The 20,769-nt window shown below is 42.0% G+C and overlaps 1 protein-coding gene across 6 annotated transcripts in view; it reads left to right on the top strand.

Annotated features, from left to right (window-relative positions):
* The window catches only part of FBXW11 (F-box and WD repeat domain containing 11), a 101,791-nt gene that overhangs the window by 57,764 nt on the left and 23,258 nt on the right, over positions 1-20,769 (top strand). For 3 of the 6 annotated variants that reach the window (XM_019741225.2, XM_019741216.2, XM_019741197.2), the window contains 4 exons: positions 3,660-3,722; positions 6,860-7,085; positions 15,740-15,926; positions 16,791-16,881. In XM_019741225.2, coding sequence (XP_019596784.1) covers positions 3,672-3,722; positions 6,860-7,085; positions 15,740-15,926; positions 16,791-16,881 — 555 coding nt within the window. In that variant the 5' untranslated portion in view covers positions 3,660-3,671. The remainder of the gene's footprint in view (positions 1-3,659; positions 3,723-6,859; positions 7,086-15,739; positions 15,927-16,790; positions 16,882-20,769) is intronic. The other 3 variants (XM_074313896.1, XM_019741238.2, XM_019741204.2) reach the window with 1 other exon arrangement.

The following is a 20,769-nucleotide window of genomic DNA, read 5'->3' as shown; positions in this document are numbered from 1 at the left end:
GAACTCCTGAGTGACGTTTCCCCAAATATGAATTTAATGGCAAGCAGGACTTACTCCAGAATTTAGGTTTCTGTGTACTCCATGAATCACTTGGCCACGGTGAGATCAGACTGTATTTGAAGAAATCGCATACAGTCACTGGGGTGCAATAAAGAAGGCTGAAGAGAAAAAAAGGCCACGTGTCAGGAGGTATTTGATTTAATGCATCTTCCCAAGGAGGCAAGTTTAGGAGCTGACACCCTTAGAACAGTGGTTCTTAAGGGAAGGGGACAATTTTGCCCTCTGCAACATTTGGTAGTCTGGGGACAATTTTGGTTGTCATCATTAGTGTGGGGGAGGGGAGTACTACTAGTAGGTAGGGGCCCGGGACGCTGCTAAACCTCCTACGCTGCACATGGCAGCCCCCACACAACAAAGAATTATCAGGCCCCAATGTCAGTAGTAGGTTGATCTGCCCGAGAGTCTAGCTGCTACTTCCTAGATTGTATCTATCATTGGTAGCAGCATCAAAATAAGGTCTACATTTTTATTTACATGTGATGCTTCTTGGTAGATGTAGGAGGAAAGAGATGATGATGAGAAGGGTAGGAAGTGAATAAGCCAGGTTGGTATTTCAGAGAGCTTTGCTTTCCCAGAAGTGTTGGAGACTTAAAGAGGATTTCAGCTCTCAGACGGGCTTACCTCATGGTTTCAGAGTTTGGATGTAGGAAACCACCTTCCTTTTCCCTTGGAGGGCTTACTGCTTTTTCTTACCTCACTCTTGAGCTTGTGACTTTTTGTCTGGTATACTTCTAAGGAAGAAATGCCAAAGTGATTTTTAAAATTGTGGCTCCTATAAGGGAATTTTTAATTCTTGCCGTCCCTTTTATTCCCACAACCCCACAAAGCAGTCTGGGAAAGATGATGGGCAACAGAAAAGGTATGTATTTTATTTACCAAAAGGGGGCGTTTCCTTTGTCTCCCAGAAGTATTTGCCCAGTGAAGTGGGAGGGGGAAGGAATTATGCCATGCTATTGCCATAGTTCAGTGTTGGCCAATATATGCTGAAGTATTATTAAGAGATACTATTATAAAAGGGGGCTGTCCGTATCCAACAAACTGGAGAAAGCTAGGTTGAACTAACTTAACATGATTTTTAAATTATGAGACATTGCAGAGCCTTTACTGTCTTAATGCAATGTATTGTGGTGTGTGTGTGGGGGTGGGGGGAGAGAACATAGCACACAGCATTTGTCATGCTTAATGACACTATGGGCCCCTTTTTCTCTGAGCGTCTCATGTCACCTGGAGTACAGGTGGAAGTGATTCTCTGATCGGTGCAGCTGAAGAGCAGCATTTTCCCTCTGGCATCTTCTGAGGGCTTTATAAGCTGAAAAAATAACCACGAGGAGCCCTTCCAGCCCCACAGGACTTCATTAAATACAGTTTTATTAAACTGTGTATCTTGATCAGCTTTCATCAAGCCTTAAGGAAATAGTTGCTGTTTTTATCAGAGGGGTTGTTTCTTTTTCAACTATCTAAGCACCCTTTCTGTTTTGGAACGAGTGAGAGGAAGAGTTACATTTTCTTACTGCAGAGACAGTGGTTTCTTGTGTAGTCTCCAGGGACTTCCGACTTCTTTTGTTTCCTCCCTGAGTAAGGAAAGTATTAGGGCAGCTTAGGTCAGAATAGCTCTTGTGCATTCAGGCTCCTATATTTCAAAAGTTTTTAGCTGAAAACACTCTACGTACGTACACCCTTGTACATTTCCTGGGGTGCCTGGAGACATGGGGGCTGGAACTTGCTTCTCGTCTGTCTTCCGTGACGTGCTCAACTCTTCATGTGTCCAGCCATTGTTTCTTTCTTCCTGCCCCTGTCTTCTACGACCATCCTTGCAGTATCACAAGGATGCGTTAGAACCCAGGACATTGTGATATTGCAAGGATGGTCTCGTAACTACCAGTCGGACTCAGGAGATGTTGTACTGAGTCACTGTTCCCACTTTATTCATTCCCTTAACGAAACCTGCCAGCTTATTAATCTCTAAGTCCTTCAAGGTGGCGGTAAAAGGAAAATTACATGAAGACAGAAATACTACTTGTTTCCCTATTCTCTATTCCCTTCTCATTCGGCATCATTTATTGCTGCCACCATTCTAGACCTCCCTGTTTTGGACACTTGGTCACACTGCCTCCCTTGCTGGCTTATGGTTGGGTTTCAGATGTGGGGCCCAGCTGTCCCGCCCCCTCTCCCACTGCAGACCTTGGTGCTGTGGGGCTTATAAGATTTTATAGAGGAAGCCAGTGGCTTTTCCGTATTGGCAACCATCTGGAGCCATTCTGTCCAAGTCTGAGGTTAGAAAGCGTGAGAAGGTACCACATGGGGGAAAGGAGCGTCTTCAAAGCAGGGCGTGAAAGGACTTTTTGAATCCCTGTTACATACCAAGCCCTGTGCTGGGCAGTGCCAATTCCCACAAGTCTGTTGGGTGACACAGCTTGCTGAGGGTCACACACATTGAGTGAGCGACCAAACCAGGTTTTTGCCTTCTCTCTGGTTTCAAAGCCTTTGGCGTCTCCACTACATCGCCCCCCCGCCCCCCTCATCAGAGCGTAGTGCTCAGTGCTGATTCTCCTGCCATCAAACACATTGTTTGGAAATACTGTATGGCTCCTAACATTTTGTGCCTTGAAGAACATAAAGGAAAAATAGGGAAAATCTGAGAGAGAAGCTTATCCCCTATAGGCAGTAAACAGGACCTTGTAAATACTGATAACTGAAACAGATTTCTGGGGTCCTTTTGAATAATAGTATGGGACAAATGTTACAGTTTAAATTTTGTCCCCACTCTTCTAATTTTAGGTTTGGGAAGGAATCTTAGAGGGACTGAGTTGTTATTCCTTTCTCAGTGCAACTCCCCCACTTGCCCTTCTCATTAAGTTTCCATTTAGCTATTAGGTAGGAGCTTCAAAAGGGAAAATCCAATCATGTATAATCTCCAGTTAATGGGCATCTATTGAGCGACTAGGTCACCAGAAAGAATAATTACAGAGTCCCTCTTTGTGCAGTAAACACAAAATCCAAAGCTAATGCAGTCCTAAGGCAAGCCAGATTGTTACTGGCTGACTGGGTCCTCCCCTTCAGGGAAAGGTTGGGGCACCCACCGTGCTCGCTAGGGGGGATTGCAAAGCCATTCCAGAAAAACCAGGCCATCCAGGGAAGAAAGAAAGGCTTGGTGGGTGGGGGGCGCTTCCAGGGCTTTATCAAGTTCTAATTGCTGAGGGCTGGGGTGGATTACTGAATAGCAGACGTTCTAGTAAATGTTTTGTGCAATCAGGAACTTAGTGGGTCTTTAGGGCTTCTTGCCACAAGGAAAATAATAACAGTGATGACGGAGGTAGGGCTTCAGCCCTACTCCTATAATTTAGTCTGTTTTCTAAGTCTGCCCAACTTTCATATAAGTAAGACCTTATGCTTACTTTGTCCAGCCACTGGCTGTATTGATTTATGAAAGCTGAGCACAGCCCCCTTGACCCAAAGGGCACCTGTTAGCCACAAGCCAAACAGCTCTTGGGTTTGCGTTGGTACACTCTAGTTTGGGTCTTCAAAATTATATTTTGCTGTAGTTATTTAGGATTTGCAAAACTCGGCTTAATTCAAATAACCTGTTTTTCCCCCCTTAGAGCACTTCAGTTATGGAGGATCAAAATGAAGATGAGTCCCCAAAGAAAAATACTCTTTGGCAGGTAGGAATGACCGCTCCCAGATGAGATAGCAGCTGACTTACTATAGATAAGATGCTCCCTCAGCTCCTGACCTCAATGAACACAAGCCACGCAGTTTTGTTTTTGTGTGTGTGCAAGTCGGCTAGTTTCAGAATTCACACTCATTTATCTTCTGTTCCTTAGGGAAGTGTCGTTATGAGTAGTAAAGATTTTGGAGTTTTCAGTAAAGATTCTGAAGTGACTGTAGCCTAAAATGGCCTGTCCCTGGTCACTGTCTGAGCCAAAGATGAACAGTGGTGGCGTCCTGGGGCAGCAGCGAGGCACCACGCCACAAATCACACTATGCACCGATGGCTGTTTCTCCCTGCGCTCACCCGTCTTCCTCATTTCCTCCTGCTCTGCCCTTTCCTTTTAAACTTGGTTTCCTTCTTTCCTGGCTCTATCTTAGTTTGCCAGTTTTCCTCCCAATGCCCCAGTGTTTTAGGGGTGAGAAGCATGTAAAGTTTCATGATTCGGTGTTTTCATCAACCAGTATGGTACAAATCATTTTCCCCTTCATGAAGACCCGAAAGCAGAACAAATCTAAATCTGAAGAGAATAATGTTAAAAACATATTCTCTAGGTCCATTTGATTTGACATGAAAGGGTAGATTAGTTAGCAAGAATGAAGTATCCCCAACAAATTTAAAATGAAATGAAACAAAGCAAAAGGATGCCAGGAAGATCTTTGCGAGCCAGGCAGGTGGTGAGACTTAGAAATGGAAAATGTGCTGTAGAATCGGGTGCTTGCGCTGCGTTTGGGGGAACTGTGCGCACACTTCTTCACACGTGGTGTTTTGTAATAGGATTCTCATTTACTCGTGATGGTTTTTCAGTTCAAGTGGTTGTTAACATTTTGGCTTTCAGGTTTTCTTTCATCTGCCTTTCAGTCAAGTGAGTAGTTAATGGTAGACCAGTGCTCTGGGGAGCAGAGGTGGTTAGGAAGTTTTCTGTAAATGAAATAATAGCCCTTTTGCTTATCAAATAAGACATGGGTATGAAAGGTCGGTGCAAAAGTAATTGCGGTTCAAAAGGCTAAAAAGAGTTGCAAAAACCGCAATTACTTTTGCACCAACCTAATGTGTTGTAAATGAGAGAGCAGTATACAAATGTAAGTTGTTACCATCATCATGTAACCTGTTAGGAAAGTGATTATTTTGGCAAGTTATTACGAAAATAATATGGTAAAAACCGGGGGGGGGAAGGAAAACATACATAGATTTCTGTCTCTAGACACTTTATACATTTTCATATATGTTCTTTTACTTTGTCCTGGCGTGGTCCCCTCACACAAATTATTGTGGTTATGCTGTGTAAAATTCTGCATCTTGCCTTTTGTTCCTTAATATTATTTCATAAAATATTCTCTTGTTATTAAAATCTTACTTTGTAGACGTGATTTTAATGGCATTATAGTGCTTTAGGAAGACGTATTACAATTTGCTTTAACCAGTTGCCTATAATTGGGCAATTATTTCTTGTTTTTCTCTGTTATAAACATAGTGAACATCCTTCTGCTTCAAAGTAGCACAGATGCTCCTTGTACTAGTTGATATTTACCACAGCAAAGAATTTTCACTTCATCTCACTGTTTTTGAACGTTGACTTTTGGGGTCTGAATGTCTTCCTAAAAGCAACATCAAAAATGTCTGTTCAATGCTGCCCTCTGGTGGTACTCGCTGTCGGAGCGCTCCCTCATCCAGATTGTAAGGAAAAAAACGTTCATAGACGAGGAAGTGGTTAAGATAAATGAGATGGGAGATCAGTGCCTTCTGACTTTATACCTCTAAATGTGGACGTAGGAACTTGACTCACTCAGGAAAGGTTTATAAGATTTTATCAAGAAAGGCCAAACACCCCTTTGGATATTTACAAAGGCTATCTTCTTTCAATTAGGGGACACACTGATAATTAAAGCTCTTGGTTCTTTCTATGTAAGACTTCGAGAGAAACTTCTAGTGGAATTATGGATGTTTGTAATGCAACTCTTCAGTTTTCAAAACTCTCTTATATGTTATTCCTTCTGGTATGACACATGAAGAGGCTGTCAGAAGTGATGGGCAGACAGCTTGGCCAATGTTTCACAAAGCACTGAGGTTACTTTTGTTTTTAAATAGTTAAGTTACTGAGCCTCATAGCATAGTAATTGTGGCCTCGGTCTAGGGATTCAGGTTTTTTTCTTGGTGCTCTTGTCCAGTTGCAGTGTGTACAGTTTCCATTTTTAACAAACGTACTGGTTTTGTACAAGGACCATGCAGATTTGATGAGAAAAGCACAGTTAGTGTAGGAACCTGTGGGATATCCATGACCCAACTGCGTAAGACGTAGAACTTTTCAGGCATGCGTGGCCTACCTTGGGTCACTTTCTGAGTAGGTGATCCAGAGGAGGGAGGGAACGTCCAGAGTGTTCTGCCAGCAGTTTAGTGCCCCTGGAAACAATATGGAGATCGGAACTGTTGGGTAAAATGAAGCTTTCTAGATAAAGTTGCCTTCAGGTTTCTCCAGTTGAAAGCGAGTGGTTTTCAAAGTGGGGTCCCCAACGTGTGTTCTCTGGACCAGTAGCAGCCACAGCACCTGGAAACTGGTTAGAAACACACATTCTCGGGCTCTATTCCAGGCCAATGGAGTGGGAAGGTCTGGGGCGGGCCCGGCAATCTGTGTGTCAAGAGCTCCTGTTATTCTGATACACACACAAGGGAGACCCACTGGCATACATGAATATAGCATTAACTTTCCACTTTGAGGAAGTAAAGCACTTCACTGTCAGTTGCCACTTTGTCAAGTTGAGCAGTTTTTCTAAGATGGTCTTCTCCAACATTCGTTATCTGATGCGAGCACACTTTGAGAATAAACATTGGAGAATGATGCTTAAGACACCATTTAGTTTTAGAAATAGCTCTACTTCGCCCTTTACTTTAGAGACTAATTCGAGGATACAGGCACTGAATACATTTAAAATTAGTTCCTGAATGACTTAATAAAGGAGTGAATGGTAAAGGCTTTAGGGTGAAACGGGCATTTTAAGATTAAATACACAGGGTGAAAAATGTTTCTAGTGAAATACCACTTAAATTTCTTTTCCTTGTCGAACTCACTATTTGTTTGTTTTTCTAAATTAGATAAGTAATGGAACGTCATCTGTGATCGTCTCCAGAAAGAGGCCATCAGAAGGAAACTATCAAAAAGAAAAAGACTTGTGTATTAAATACTTTGACCAGTGGTCTGAATCCGATCAAGTGGAGTTTGTGGAGCACCTTATTTCCCGAATGTGTCATTACCAGCATGGACATATTAACTCGTACCTGAAGCCCATGTTGCAGCGGGACTTCATTACCGCGTTACCAGGTAACTCCTGTCTTTCCAGAGGCTGAGCTGGGGAAGGAAGGCCCCGCCCCAGGGCCTAGGCAGCGCTGACAGGGGGGTCTGGGAAAGGAGAGAGGGAGCACAGGGACACAGCACTTATTTGGGACCCATGCCGTATTTTAATATGTGGCACTTGCAGACAAGTTCTAATGTAGTGTCTGTCTAGGAAATGGAGGCAGCTTCTGTGATGCGTGGTGTGGATCAGTGGTTAACATTATGGTTCATTTCATGTGTTTAATGAGTTCATGCTATGCTGTTTATTTTGATGTAGTCTGTATATAGTCTGCATTTTGCCTTTATGAGCAGTTTAAGTTTTAATATGGGACAATTGTTTCTATAGTGTTTCTGTTTGGGAAGTGCCCCAAAGTTTAGGGTGTTCATTTGTATGTATCTGAAATGACACTTAGGGAATGGCAAAAACATATCAGGGAGACTGATAGCATGTCTTTATTACATTTCTCAAAACTTACTCTGCATCCTTTCCCTTACCACCCTTCTCTCTCTCTCTTTCACGCGTGTGCACACACATTCCGGTTAAGTTTACTTTGAATTTTATTTTCCATAGACTATTTTATAGAATAGTTTTAGGTTCAGAGCAAAATTGAAAGGCAAGTACAGAGTTTCCATATTCCTCAGCATCCCCTCCCCCCAGCCTTCCCCGTTGTCAGTATCCCTGCCTGAGGGGTACATTTGTTATAATACATGGAGCTACATGGACACGTCATTATCACCCAACAGCCAGGCTTTACATTAGGGTTTACGCTTGGTATTTTAATTGTGTGGGTTTGACAAATGGACTCGTATAATGTTATGTGTCTACCCTTAGAGTATCATACAGGATAGTTTCACCGCCTGGCGCATCCTCTGTGCTCTGCCTATTCATCCCCTTTGATTTTTGATCACTCATTAATTCTTTTCTCTCTTTTCAGTTTCTGCCTCCATCTCTTTTCTCTCTTCTTTTTTTTAATTTTTAATTTATATCTGGCTACATAAGATAAAGAGGTTTCATTCCTGAAGAGAATGCAGGCCAGAACGTTTTCCACCATGGTCATTGTAATCTGGAGGTTACAACTGCCAGGCCACGGTGGGCCTAAAATCAGCCAGGGATACACCAGTGCCATTGCCACCAGCCCTACCCCTGTCAGAGCTTCTGCGTGGCTTCTAAGAGAGAAGCTCCTTCCTTAGCCTGGCTGTGGTTTGCAGTGCATCAGGGCTCCATGATCTGAGTATTTGCACAGCTAACGGAACCTGGCCTCAGAGTGAGAGGCCAGCTCCTGATTTCTAATCCCTCTCCTAAAACTTGTAAGTTTGCTTTCTACAATGGGAGTATTTAAGGATATTTGAGTGTTTGCTTAGAAAATTATGACTTTACTGTTTCTATGCTGAAATGTAGCACTGTTTGCCTCGTTTCATCCATTAGTATTGCTAGAAAAGCAAAATAGGAGCCCTGTCTTTCTAGAATCATAGTATTTAATAGCTGGGAGGGATCTTAGCTATCAATTAGTCCTTTCTCACTATGCAGACCAGGAAACCAAGGGTCAGAGAAATTGGGTGAAATGCCCAAGGTCATTTCTGTTGGTTACTGTGGTGATTGTGCAGGTTGGTTCCAAAGTTAGTGCAAAGGCTGAAATCATTTATAGTGAAGATTATTCTGGACAAGTCTGTGAATTGGCCATGAGTATAGAATACATGGTATACAACCCAATTCAGTAAGATTTACTTTTAAATATGAGCGAGGGAAGAGAGAAAGATGGGTTTTTAATTGCATGAGAGGGCGGGAAGCGAAGGGGGGTGGGTTGAGAATTGTAGATGGACTGAAGTCAGGTGAGTACACGTGGTACAGCGATTCTATATGTGCAGTGCCAGAACTCGGAACGCCCATCTTCCAGGCCTTTCTACTGACTCAGGCTGCATCTCACACCAAGAAAGTCAGGGTAGTTTTCAAAGTCAACGACTGCAGTTGTTCCTCACAAGTGCTTTTGACTAAACAAAGCTAAGCCTCATTTTTCTTAAGCAAATCTGTTTATTGTTTTTTGGGGTTTTTTTTGATCGCCTTCTATTGTTTTGTTTTTATTTTCCCCTATAATTTGCTTCTCAAACATTTTAGAGTGCCAAGGAACTCACCTTATGTTTACAGACTATCCACGAGGTGGCACTGTTGTTCTCCTCAATTATAGAGAGTTCAGAGGCAACCCTTTTTCTCTGGGAGTGCAGTCTTGGAGAAGAGAGAGAACAGATGAGTATGTGTTATGTATATACATATGGTTAGCATAATTGCATACAATTCAGTTTGCATTACAGCGAGTTTTAAGGCATTGTCCATATCTCTGTTAAAGTGGAATTTTGTGGTATTGAATATTACATGAAATGAATGGACCATTGGCTGGGACGGGGAAATATTTTTGTTGAAATGCTATTTGTTTTAACAGGATTTGATCTGAACATATATACATATGTCAGTATATATCACACATGTGAATCTAATAGCTGGGGACAAGCTGGCCACGTTGTTATGTTAGTTAGTCTCTAGTAGACGTGGATTAAACGTGCCGTTCGTCCTTCACACAGACCCAGACTTAAGAGCACGGGGAGAAACAGGTCCACGTGTGTATTCCTACTTCGATTTAATAATGTGGGTCAACTTGCTAAATCCAAATGCTAGTTTGGTGTTTAACTTTTAGTGTAGATGATCTTAAGTTTGAGTTTTTACTCTACTGAAACTGACAGTCAACTTAGGACTTCTTTTGATTGTGAAAACCATTAATTCAATAACAATTGTCTATAGTTTTGACTTTTTGATGCTTCTTACTGTGACTGTTGTACCTGTCAGTATAGGGAAAATGGAAAATGTTTGTGGTCTCTGGCTCCTTTTGGTTCAGTGGAAAAAGTGATAATTATGATATGCTTTTCTAAAAATCATGGTAAATGTTTAGTCTGCAATGTCAATTTCTGCAGGCTAAATTTGTGGTTTGTAAGAACTGTTGTTAAAGGGAAAATTTATACCATTTGAAGTAGAGGCAGATTGTACTTCAAAAAGGATGATAAACATTGGTGATCCATTTGGTGAGGTGTCTGAGCAATTAAAAATTTTGAAGCATTTGGCTTCTTGGCAATGGTTTATTCATTTGTCTTATCCCCAAGTAAGGATGATAAATGATCATGGACCGTACATGTGACAGACTAGACCAAAGGTCTTGGGAGATGTGGAAGCACCGGAGCATGGCTAAGGCTTCAGGCTGGATGCAGGGCCAAAGACCCGGCAACAGAGTGGAAAGAGAGTGGTCACGGGATTTAGACGGCCCTGCGGTGTGAATCCCAGCGCTGCACCTAATGGCTACATGAGCCCACTTTTCGAAATCTCAGTTTCCTTGTCTGTGGGAATACTACTACTACTACTACTTCCTGGGATATTGTGACGATCAAAGAATGGATATAATATGCCTGGCATCTGGTGGGTATTCTGAGGATGGTAGCTTTAACAACAACAAAGCCCAGAGAGGCAGGAAACACCTGCTTCTGCAGAGGTAAGAAGCTTTATTGCCAGGAAGTTTTAATTATTCAGCCACTAATTTCCAAATTGATTCATCGTGACATCATATAGGTAGGTGTGCACAGCACTGTGTTGGCATAACAGCTCCTTGGGCTCGGACATGAGCATCATTCTGCTTCATTTCTGTCCAGATCCTGAGGTCAGTGTATTGCAAGGTAAAGGCATCTCTTGACAGCCTGTTGCCGTCAGCAATTGCATTGATTTTTTGTTTTGTTTTTTAAAGGTATCTAACTTCAAATTTTATAACTATATGGATCTGTGACTAGGAAGGGGGAAGGGACAGCAGGGGTGGGTGGGGAGAAGGAAGTTTCTTTGCAGCTGTTCTTTGAAATGCATTTCTAAAATAATAAAAGTTTCTGTAATTGTATGATCTAAGCAGCTGTGTTAGAACTGGCTATAGTCAAGGGCATTGAACTGACATTGCACATTTGAGTTTGATTTTGATACAGTGTTTTTTACATATTGAGCTTTGAAACTTGTGCCTTTTTAATTGTTTTAATTATTGAAATTTTTCCAGACCTTCATCTGGTGACTATAATTAGCAGCAGCAGCACTTCTTGAGCATTGTGTGTGCAGTATTCTGCCCTGTTTTCTGAGGCCATACTGTGTCCCTTTGTTGCCTTGGGAAGGGGGGTGATGGTGGGATGGGGGAGTCTCAGCACCATAGAGTAAATGAGAGCCAGACGTTGGTACTTAAGAAAATACCTAGTTTTAACACCTCAAAGCACTCTCTAGCCCCGGCAAATGGACCACCTCGTTCAGTGACTTCTTTGTCCCCCATCGGCTTGAAAGCAGAAAAGTTGCAAGCTCTACATGGCTTTTGGGGGTAGCTCTTAGGTGCTCCAACAGGAGTTGTGTGATTCCTGTACTTCCGACATTTAAGGAGATATGAGACTTCTGACCAAGATACTACAGGGGGCTTAGCGCTTTGCCAAAGAAGGTGTGCAAGGTTTTCGCTCATGTAATCACAAAGAAGAGGAACTCTGCTTAGCTTCCTTGGCCAGCAATCTCAGCTAAGGAGGTTTGGAGACGAGCGAAGGAGAACAGAGACTGACACTTACCGAGTACCTGCTCTTCTTCATAACCTCCTCTTAACCTTCCCAGCCAGGTGAGCAGGTTCCTTCTCTACAAAATGAAGGTACTGAGTACCTAGCTCAGAGGGCTGTCGTGCAGATTGTATGAGCTAATCCATTTCAAGCATTTAATATCATGTCTATTTTAGGGAAGACTGAGATCCGGAAAACTGATTTACTTCAACCCAGGTTACCTGACTTTACAGTAAATGCATTTTCCAAGAGACGAAAACATGCTGCCTCCTAGAAGGATGAAGTGAATTTAAGGGATTATCCAAAGGAAAGAAATCAAATTTCATAGATATCGCTGAACTGTTGCTGAAATACAGTGATGGCCTTTGAAGGAGGAGGAAATCTGTGTTAATGAGAGATTTCCTTATGCAGAAATGCACTGATAGCCCAGTGGGGAGCTATTGAGGAGGAAAAATCAAAGAAAACTAAAAGGGGTATCATTGCTATAAAGCAATAGTTGCCAGCGTGTCAGAATTACCTGGTAGAACCTCTTAAAAATACAGATTCCTGGGCTCCCCACCTAAAGACTCTGATTAAGTATATCAGAAGAATGTCCAGGGAATCTTTTTGTTGCTGCTGTGTTTAAAATCACTAACCCTGAGTGATTCCTGTACAACCACACAGGCTTCTGAGCACGAGCTCAGAGAGCACCAGATCAGGCGGTTCATGCAGAGACGACGGGTGTTGCAGCCAGCAGGGCCCGAAAAGGCAGCTGTCTAATGCATTCTCCTTGGCTATTTGTTTCATCTCTCAGAGAGCAGAGGGCTCATTGGGAGGCGGGCTTGGGTAGGGAGGGTTTTATAACAGTTAGGAGGATTTGGTGGATGATATGGAAGTAATGTACACCTTGAAAAGTGACTGTTCTAATATCAAGTGTAGAGCTAGAAGATAGTCAGCTAAGTACTCCAGCACTAGAAAAGTTCCGAGAGGATAAATTAGCCCACGGATAGATATTCTAAAAGATAACATGATTAAAGAGGGCTGAGAGATTCTGAAATTTGAAATTTTGATAAATACTTTCAGTCCCAGCAGTGGAGAGGCCTAAGTCCAAGCCCATGTGATTAGCCACAGATTTCTCTGATTATAAATAAATATGGGCAGAGAGATGGAAGAAAGGGGCACACAATCATGTAGCTACACAAAAAGGTAGCCTCATCCTTTGAGAGTGGTACCAAGGCAAAACCTGGAATGAAGTAAAATTGTCCAAAATGGTGACGTAATCTGGGAGAGTTGAAAACAAAACAAAAAAAATCAACTGTTCAGAGCACAGTGTGAAGACTGAAAGGATGGTGTTCTTGGAATCAGGGGTATCGTGATAATAAAAAGAATCAGCATATTTCACTCTGAACTTTGTTTTCTTTCCCCACTAAAAATAATAGTTTTAAAACCAAAAAGGATGGAAAAATTGTAGTCCAATAAAGTTATGAAGATATTTCGGAAACATACAACTTGTGCAAACAAGTAGACCTAAAAGCATTGCATGCCAGCATAGTGACAGAAGCTGTAGTTATGATTTTCAGAATTGTGGGGCATTGAAAGGTAATCGTAAACCATGGGCAGAGCTCCTGGGTAAAGTTGCGCCCTTCCAGCTCGTCAGCTGTGTTTGGTAATCCTGCATGAAAGTCCCGGAAGACGATTCATGGGCAGAGTCCCTGGTTCTAAGAACTGTGTATTTGGGGGATATTAGCTGGTAAATTTGATGTTACACTCAAGCAGAATTCTTAAATGGATTATCAAAAGTTAATTAGCAGCTGAAAAGACTATGTAGGTTTGTGTAAGCCTAGAAGGATATATACAGAATGTTAAAAGCCATTATCTCTGAGAGGTGGGAGTTAGGGATTCAAAATGTTTTGCTTATGTGCATTTTATAATATTTTTATAATGAACGTGGGTTATATTATATGTTGAAAAGGGCCACAAAGCAGCTAGTACTGACTTGTAAACAGAAAATGCAATACCAATTTTATGTAGTAAGCTCTAGCAAGGGGACACACAGGGCAACCAGACCAATCCACCTGATTTCGTTTTTGGTAAAGTTACCAGACTGGTAGGTCAGAAAAAGCATGGAAAGGTGGTCAGAGTTTCTCCAAATATCCCTGAGGACTGAATAGAGAGGTTTGGGCTGGACAGTGGTACATCCAGATGGTTACAGAGTGACTCAGTGTTGGCACCTTGTGAGTATTTAATGAATGGATCAAGGGTAGCCTGGAGGGAAATATCTAGAATCGTGGGTGCTGTCCTTGGTTCTGACCCATTTAACATGTTTGCCCACAAACTTGGGAATAAATAAAGAATTACTCCATTTGCCTACCATCCAGATCTGATGTGGAATACCCAGTCTTCTGGATGGCAGAATCAGAATTCTGGAGGCTGAAATGGGGCAGTCAGACAAAGCTTTAAAGGTGAATTATAGTAAGGACAACTCCTACACCTTGCTGACCCCCACCTCTCCAAGGAGCGGTACAAACACAGAATTAGCAGGAATTGGTTTAATAGATGTTCGGGGTGAGAGGCCTAGGATTGCGACTTATTGCCAAGTTAGGAGTCTCCTGTGATGGGACTATTAGGTGAAGGCAGTGTGAACTCCGACTGCACTTACTGCAGTTTAGTGACATGTGCAAGAAAAGATAGTGGTCCCAGTGCAGTCGCCATTATCAGAACATAAATGGGTATTAGATCTCCAAGTGGAGGAGAATTAGTGCACGAAGGCCTGTAAACCACAATCAACAGTGGAAATAGTCATTCTTAGAGTTGCAGCAAACCTTAGTTTGTGAAGCATTTTTTGTGCATCAGCTCATTTTGATATTATCAAGAAGGGGCAGGGATTACTATCCTCATTTTCTACAGGTGAGGAAAATGAGGCTCTGAAAGGGGAACGATTTACCTGTACCCTGCTAAGTTAGTGTTACTGTACTGCTTCTATTTATCTTGAAAAAGAGAACACACGTTAAGCTTGTATGGTGCCTTGTTGTCTTTAAAATCTTTTCCTAAAACTCATTTGATTCTACCCATAGAGTGAGAAAGGACAGTTATTACTGGTGATTACCACTGTATATGGTAAAAAACCACGGGGCAGGGATGTTTCAGTATTTGTTTCATGTCATGGACGTAGACTTGAAATTGGGACTTTCTGCCTGTATGTTTACTCTGCCCAGCGCTGCACAGAAGAGGCCTGGGGAGGAGCTGGGATGTCTGTAGCTGCAGAGGACGCGCCTAGAGCCACAGGGTGGGAGTTTACAGGCGGCCACAGAATTGACCATAGTGATCTTGTGTGTGAATGTTGGGCAGAGGCCGAATCTTGGGTGTCGTTGAGAGGACCCTGGCATTGTGTGGGATAAACCTTGTAAGCTTCTAGAATTTGTAGACACGTGGCTCTTGCTTTTGAGAATTTTGCCTCCACAGACAGAGAAATGATTGACAAACCTACATCTAAGTACACCTGACTAACTCTTGGATTGTCATTTAACTTTTTATAAGCTTTTAAAGATGTAAGCATTTCACTTTTTTGTCTCCTTAGCCCCAAGGGATTCACACTGGTCATGGATTAATAGGATGATTTTTTATGAGAGACAGTAAATCAGAGGGGAAAGACCAGAAACTCTGGATAAAGAGATGGGGAGTTCTACTCTTGGCTTTACTACTCTGGAGTCGGGAAACCATGAGTGCTTTATGTCTCTGTGCCTCATCCATAAAATGTGGAGCAGCCTTACTCTATAGTGGTTTTCAAAGAAAATGAAATAACTCTTTTATCATAATATCTGACAAATCTAGAACTTTCCAGATCAGCTTTTATACACAGTAACTGTTGGCCACCAATTGTTTTATCTTAAAAAATCAGAACCCAAAAGAAGAGTATAGGTTTACCTGCGCGTGCACGTACGTACCCGCAGGCTGATCGTGCCTGGATCAGGATTTCCTTTTTCCCCTTACCCTTTCGGAAATGGTGACTGGTACATTTCCACCTCCCTTCCCATTTCTTCATTGTCTTTTCTGTTTTGTAGAGCAAGGCCTAGATCACATAGCAGAAAACATTCTTTCCTACCTGGATGCCAGGTCTCTGTGTGCAGCAGAGCTGGTCTGTAAAGAATGGCAGCGGGTGATCTCCGAAGGAATGCTTTGGAAGAAGCTGATTGAACGAATGGTGCGCACTGACCCACTATGGAAAGGGCTTTCAGAAAGAAGAGGGTGGTAAGTAGGGGGGTTTGTTTGTTCTTTTGGGGGGAAAAATGTCTTTGACCTCGGGTCAGTTTGATTACTCAAGAAACCAATTATACTTGCCAGATGTGTTGGCCTATTTTAAACAAGCGGAGAAAGATGAGTGGTCAAGAGTTGGGAGAACAAAAGTTAAAGCTGTTAGAATTTTTCCTTCTGATATGTAAATTTCCTTTACAGTTATTAACTGTTAGGAAGTATTGTATAGTTTGAGTGATTGGGCTTTTTAAAGCTGTGTATTTATGCCTTTCCTTTCACGTTTTTCTTGGGTGGTAATACCATTACCAACAGATAGATAAGAAAAAAGAAAATATGAAAAAGTCAAATAATGCCATTTTGCTCTTTGTTAGTGTTGCTAGTTGAAGATAATGGAAGGCACAGCAGGCAGGCTTTTTTAGAGAAAACCCTGAAGTTAAATACAGCTTTATTGCGCTGTACACGTCAGTAACCTGGCCCAGTTAGCACAGAGAAAGAAGTACAGGGGGTTGTGATGTGAGCGAGGGTTAGGGCTGTGTTTTCTTTATGGGAGGAAGTTTGATGTGTACTAAGTTCGATTTTCCCCAAAGCTACTTTAGCACTTTTTGTGAAAGTACAGAATGAAAGGCTGGATTATTGTGTGCTGGGTATTCTGAAAGTCAAAGGCCAGGATCGTGGTAGAGAGCTGTAAATTGAAGTAAACTTGTGTCTCACGTGTTTAAACTCAGCCATCCTGCTTTTGACTTGCTAAAGCTCAATGCAAGTCAAAAGACTTGAGTGATACATCTTTGTAAGCACCACATTTAAGTACAATTCACCCTTTTATGTGCAAAAATGTAACATCTGTTTGTTTTTATCTGCCAGGGATCAGTACCTGTTTAAAAACAGACCCACAGACGGCCCTCCCAACTCATTTTATAGGTCATTGTACCCAAAGATTATCCAGGATATAGAGGTAACTTTATGATTTATCTGTTTTATGGGCTCTTTGTGTCTTGTTCTCAACTTTTTATGTCGCCTTGGAGTGTCCTGTTGGTGTAAAATCACGGAACAAGTCAAAATTTTTTAAGCTAAACTCTTGGAACAAATGTGTCACATTCTATATAATCTGCAGCTATTCTTCTGAGTAGATAATGTCTTGATGTAAAAAATGAGCTAACTTTTCTAAAACGTGAAATGCTTCTGCAAGGCCGCTAGGTCATTAAAACGTTTTTCCAAACTCCAGGGCCCAGCTTTTCAGGTAAGCAGTTTCACATCGCTGAGCCATATCTGGAGAACTCGAGAAAGCACAGTCTCGGTTTCCTCTGTACGTTTCCCACAATTTTTTTTATAAAAAATGATTCATATATGATTGTAAGCAATAGTTAAGTGGGTTTTATAGAGCAAATTATGCTTCTGGACCATTTTAGATTTGAGTGTAACTTCATCAGACCAGTAAAACTCTGTAAACTTGATGAGAAACATTGGAGATGTTTGATATTGTGCATGTGTTCTAATTAGTTCAGTTTTATTGTTTAGCCCTTTTCCTTGAACCAGGAAAGACACGCACAGGCATTTCTCATTAACTCTTTCACATGTGTTCTTGGCAGGTCCTGGTTACTTCACTATTTCCTCCTTGGCAGAAAAATTCAGCCTTCTCTAGGCAATGCTGTATCACCCATAAAGTTATACTCAGTTTCCCAAACGTGAAGTAATCCTGTCCCCCAGGTGATAGACATAAAAGTTCTTCTGCCAAAATTCATTAATGGAGAAACATGTGCTTTTTTGGAGGGTTCTCCTACCTCCCCCCTTTGAGGCAGATGTGAACTAATAGAATCATTTGGTTAACGGTAAATCTGAATGTGACTGGAATATCATTATTTAAAGCACAAACCCTTGTCTTGAGTATTCTGCTCCCTAAAATGAGCTACAAAAGTAACCTTTTAAGAATGGTTAAATAATTTAAAACTTCTGCCAGGCAATCATAAAGCTTAGGGATTAACTGATCCATTGGCAAAACTTTGAATAAATTGCTCCTACAGTATTAGTAGCTGAGACCTAGTGTTAACTCGAATCTTAGGTTGGTGTGTGTGTTCTGGGGAGAGGGGCTGTCTCTTAACCCCAGACCGTTAGTGGTACTAAGACGTCACTTGTGTACACATCTTAGAAACTGTTTTCTGTCCCCGCGCCAGTTATTCTTTACAAAGTATCTCCAAATGCCCTTGAATCATTTAGTAAACCCTCTGTTATGAGAAGGATGATGTTTAGTCAGTCATTAATAAACAGGACTTTTGGAACAACTTTGATTGGGTTGAAGACTTGGTGACACGGATTATTTTATCTCCATGAGGACTTTTGCAATTGACAGTATGAACTCCGTATTCTGTGGCGTGACAGTCTGTGACACCACTTACCATATCCATTTCCTCAGGCTGAAATAATATTTTTCAGTTAGTGAAGGAGGCAGATGTGAGGGAAAATAGAGCTATGGGGGAAAACCCGATTTGACACACAAACCTCTATCATGGTGGTCTAGCCAGTGGTTCTTAAGTGTGGTTTGGGAAAAGCCACTGGTTGGCCACAAGGGTCTCCTCCAGATTTTTGTGGGCTAGATCTCTTAGTGTAAGGGATGATGTTTTATACTTTGGTATATTCACTAATGGTAATAATAATAAAAAAAATAATGTACTATGTATAGAGCGTTTACTTGTGCTAGATACCTGGTTAAGCATTTTATAATACGTTTTCTCACGTAACACTCTGGACAATACCTGAGTAGGTCATGTCCTTATTAAAGGTGAGGAAACAGCTCAGCAAGGTTAAATAAGTTGCCCAAGGTCACACAGCTAGTGAGTAATAGAGTCCGTGATCAGCCTTACATTCTTCTGTTACACCACCTTTTCTGTACCATAGATCACTGGTACCTCATCAAAGTAGTTCTTTACCTCTGTTTTGGGAGTGCGTTTTATTCTGTTCAGGGTGGACACACAGGTAGAGAGTTGTGTCAGTGAGCCACGCATGGGTCAAACGAATGAGAAGCTCCTGGGCCTCAGTCCTGCCTATAGGCTGATATGAGACCCTCATATATATAATAATTACAAGTACGCTCTTCTAGCCCTTGCAGTATACACAGCTATGCTGTGTGACTTACGTAGATTATTGCATTTAATTCTGACAACAAGGTACATATGATCCCCATCTGTAATAAGGGGAAACTGAGACTAAGAGAAGTTTTAGGACTTGCTACGTAGCTGTGGGGTTTGAACTGAGGTCTGGCTAGCTCTTAGTGGTGGTGTTTGTCCCTTTCAAAGCGGACATTTTAAGAAGTCAAGGGGAAAGGGGCATGTCAGCATGTGCCTCCAGCCTTCAAGGTGATCCTCTCATCTTTCTCCAATGGTGTGAGTACTCAGTGTCCTTGACTGTTAGTTGAAAAAGGGCATGAGTTAAGATTAGTGGGCTTTGTTTTAGTCTAGTGGTGGGACAGGTGGTGCTTTAAAGGGTTTTAATTAAGCACATTGCCAAACGATAAATTACCCCCTGAATGTCAAGTGGATGTTTGTGTGCCCCCCCCACTTGCCCACACACAAGCTACAGAGTCTGTGCTTCTGTTCCCCATGTACTTTGCAAGGTTGCCCGTTCACAGCACCTTTTTCTTCTCCCAGAAGCTCTAGTTCATGTGCTGCCTCCTGTCATCTCTCTGTTCCCAGATTTGGTTCTGATGAGCAGGTGACGTTGCTCTTCCGCACTGACCCACCAGAAATTGGCTCATTTTTAAAGAAAAGTCGAGAACCTCGCTTAGTGTGGCCAGCCCCTATGATTCAGGAAATGAGGATGTAAGATGAAGTCGGGAAGAATCAATAAGAATTCTTAGCTTTCTGTAAAGGTTCATCTCTCAGCGTGTTCTTGCCGCAGGGCGGGGTGGGGTGGGGTGTTAGAGTGCATCTGAATTGCGAAGGAATACCTGGGAAATCTGAGGCATGTTCCTAAAGGAAGCAGCTATATTTCCTTTGCTATCTAGAGTCTTCATTGTTATTATCATCAATCATTATTAATGATGAGCTTACTATTAGGTACTTCGTTACAGTGATTTAACTTAATCCTCAAATTGTCAAAACGGAGATTCTTCTAGTTCAAAGCCCATGCTCTTTTCACTCTACCTCACCCTCAAGTGTCTCTCAACAGAGATGGGACTTGTTACAATACACTCAGTCAGAGTTCTGACATCTTGAACTTGGATTTTTCCCTTTTGCCATTTCAGTGCAGTGGCAAACTCTCGTGTGCTATGCCTTTTTCCTCCTTTATCCACCGGATGAAAGCCTTTGAAGCACTCTCCTTGGAATGGACCACTGGTAAAAGGATGGTGTGTTCTATCACACCTTTTAATAAACCACATTTTATTCACAGAAAGTGGGGAGCTTTTTTGTGGTTTACAAACTTGATATTAACATTGTCCTGACCAGAAAATGCTGAAACTTGCCCACCCACCCAGTTGTGTTTAGGCTTCTAAAAATAATGTTATTCCTCCATACTCAGACATCTGTTTTCACTCTATTGCCAATTTAAATGCCGCTGTATACTCTGTGTATCATGGCTACTTTCCCAGTATTTTGAAAATTTGCACAGGGTAAGGGGATTTTACAAGTTCTCAAAAACACGAACTATTTCTCTACAGTAGCCACACCACATGATGTCGAAGTGAAATGGCAGGTATCTGCATAATTACAGGGGTGCACCTGTGTGTGCTCTGTGGGCCTGCGGCTGAGCTTCCTTGGATTTCATTTGCAGGCTGAGCCCTTTCCTGGGAGGGGTTGGGGCGGGCTCGGGCTCGGGCTCAGCATTCAGTGTCAGCCTAGACGGAGGCCAC

The sequence above is a fragment of the Rhinolophus sinicus genome, linkage group LG10, assembly GCF_036562045.2.
Source record: "Rhinolophus sinicus isolate RSC01 linkage group LG10, ASM3656204v1, whole genome shotgun sequence".
Lineage (NCBI taxonomy): Eukaryota > Metazoa > Chordata > Mammalia > Chiroptera > Rhinolophidae > Rhinolophus > Rhinolophus sinicus.
The sequence above is the reverse complement of the archived record's forward strand: the minus strand, read 5'-3'. Positions and strand labels throughout refer to the sequence as shown.